This window comes from Myotis davidii, unplaced genomic scaffold (assembly GCF_000327345.1).
Source record: "Myotis davidii unplaced genomic scaffold, ASM32734v1 scaffold663, whole genome shotgun sequence".
NCBI lineage: Eukaryota > Metazoa > Chordata > Mammalia > Chiroptera > Vespertilionidae > Myotis > Myotis davidii.
Genome location: NW_006295816.1, coordinates 1110735 through 1111293, shown reverse-complemented (window position 1 = coordinate 1111293; position 559 = coordinate 1110735). Strand labels below are relative to the sequence as shown.

Genomic DNA, 559 nt, shown 5'->3' with positions numbered 1-559 from the left:
GCCCCCGAGCAGAACGTCATCATGGCCGCCCTGGGCAAGCACGCCAACGTCAAGGTCTTCTCTGAGAAGCTGCTGCTGCTCCTCAACAGAGGGGGTGAGGCCCAGGGGTGTGCGGTGCCACTCCCGTGTCCTGGGACCCCGTGTCCTGCGACCCCGTGTCCTGGGACCCCGTGTCCTGGGACCCCGTGTCCTGGGACCCCGTGACCCCAGTAAGTCCCCAGGGAGACTGGGCCCAACACTAGGACCGCCTGACGCTCCCCCCGCCTTCCTAGACGACCCCGTGCGCATCTTCAATCACGAGCCGGCGCCGCCGCACTCCGTCCTCAAGTTCCTGCAGGACGTGTTCGCCAGCCCCGCCACGGCTGCCATCTTCTACCACACGGACATGATGGCGCTCATCGACATCACCGTGCGGCACATCGCGGACCTGTCGCCCGGAGACAAGGTGCGGGAAACGCGGGGAAGTGACACTGGCTGGAGGCGAGGGGCGGGGCTGCTGCTGGTGCCACCTGGGAGTGTGGGAGGCGCTGGGAACCTGGTGGGGAGGCCGAGGGCCAGC

The 559-nt window shown here is 68.2% G+C and overlaps 1 protein-coding gene across 1 annotated transcript in view; it reads left to right on the top strand.

Moving 5' to 3' along the window:
- The window catches only part of NCKIPSD (NCK interacting protein with SH3 domain), a gene marked incomplete at its 5' end in the record, with an annotated part of 8937 nt that overhangs the window by 4493 nt on the left and 3885 nt on the right, over positions 1 to 559 (top strand). The window contains 2 exons of the mRNA XM_006770578.2: positions 3 to 94; positions 273 to 445. Of these exons, the coding sequence (XP_006770641.2) occupies positions 3 to 94; positions 273 to 445 (265 nt within the window). The remainder of the gene's footprint in view (positions 1 to 2; positions 95 to 272; positions 446 to 559) is intronic.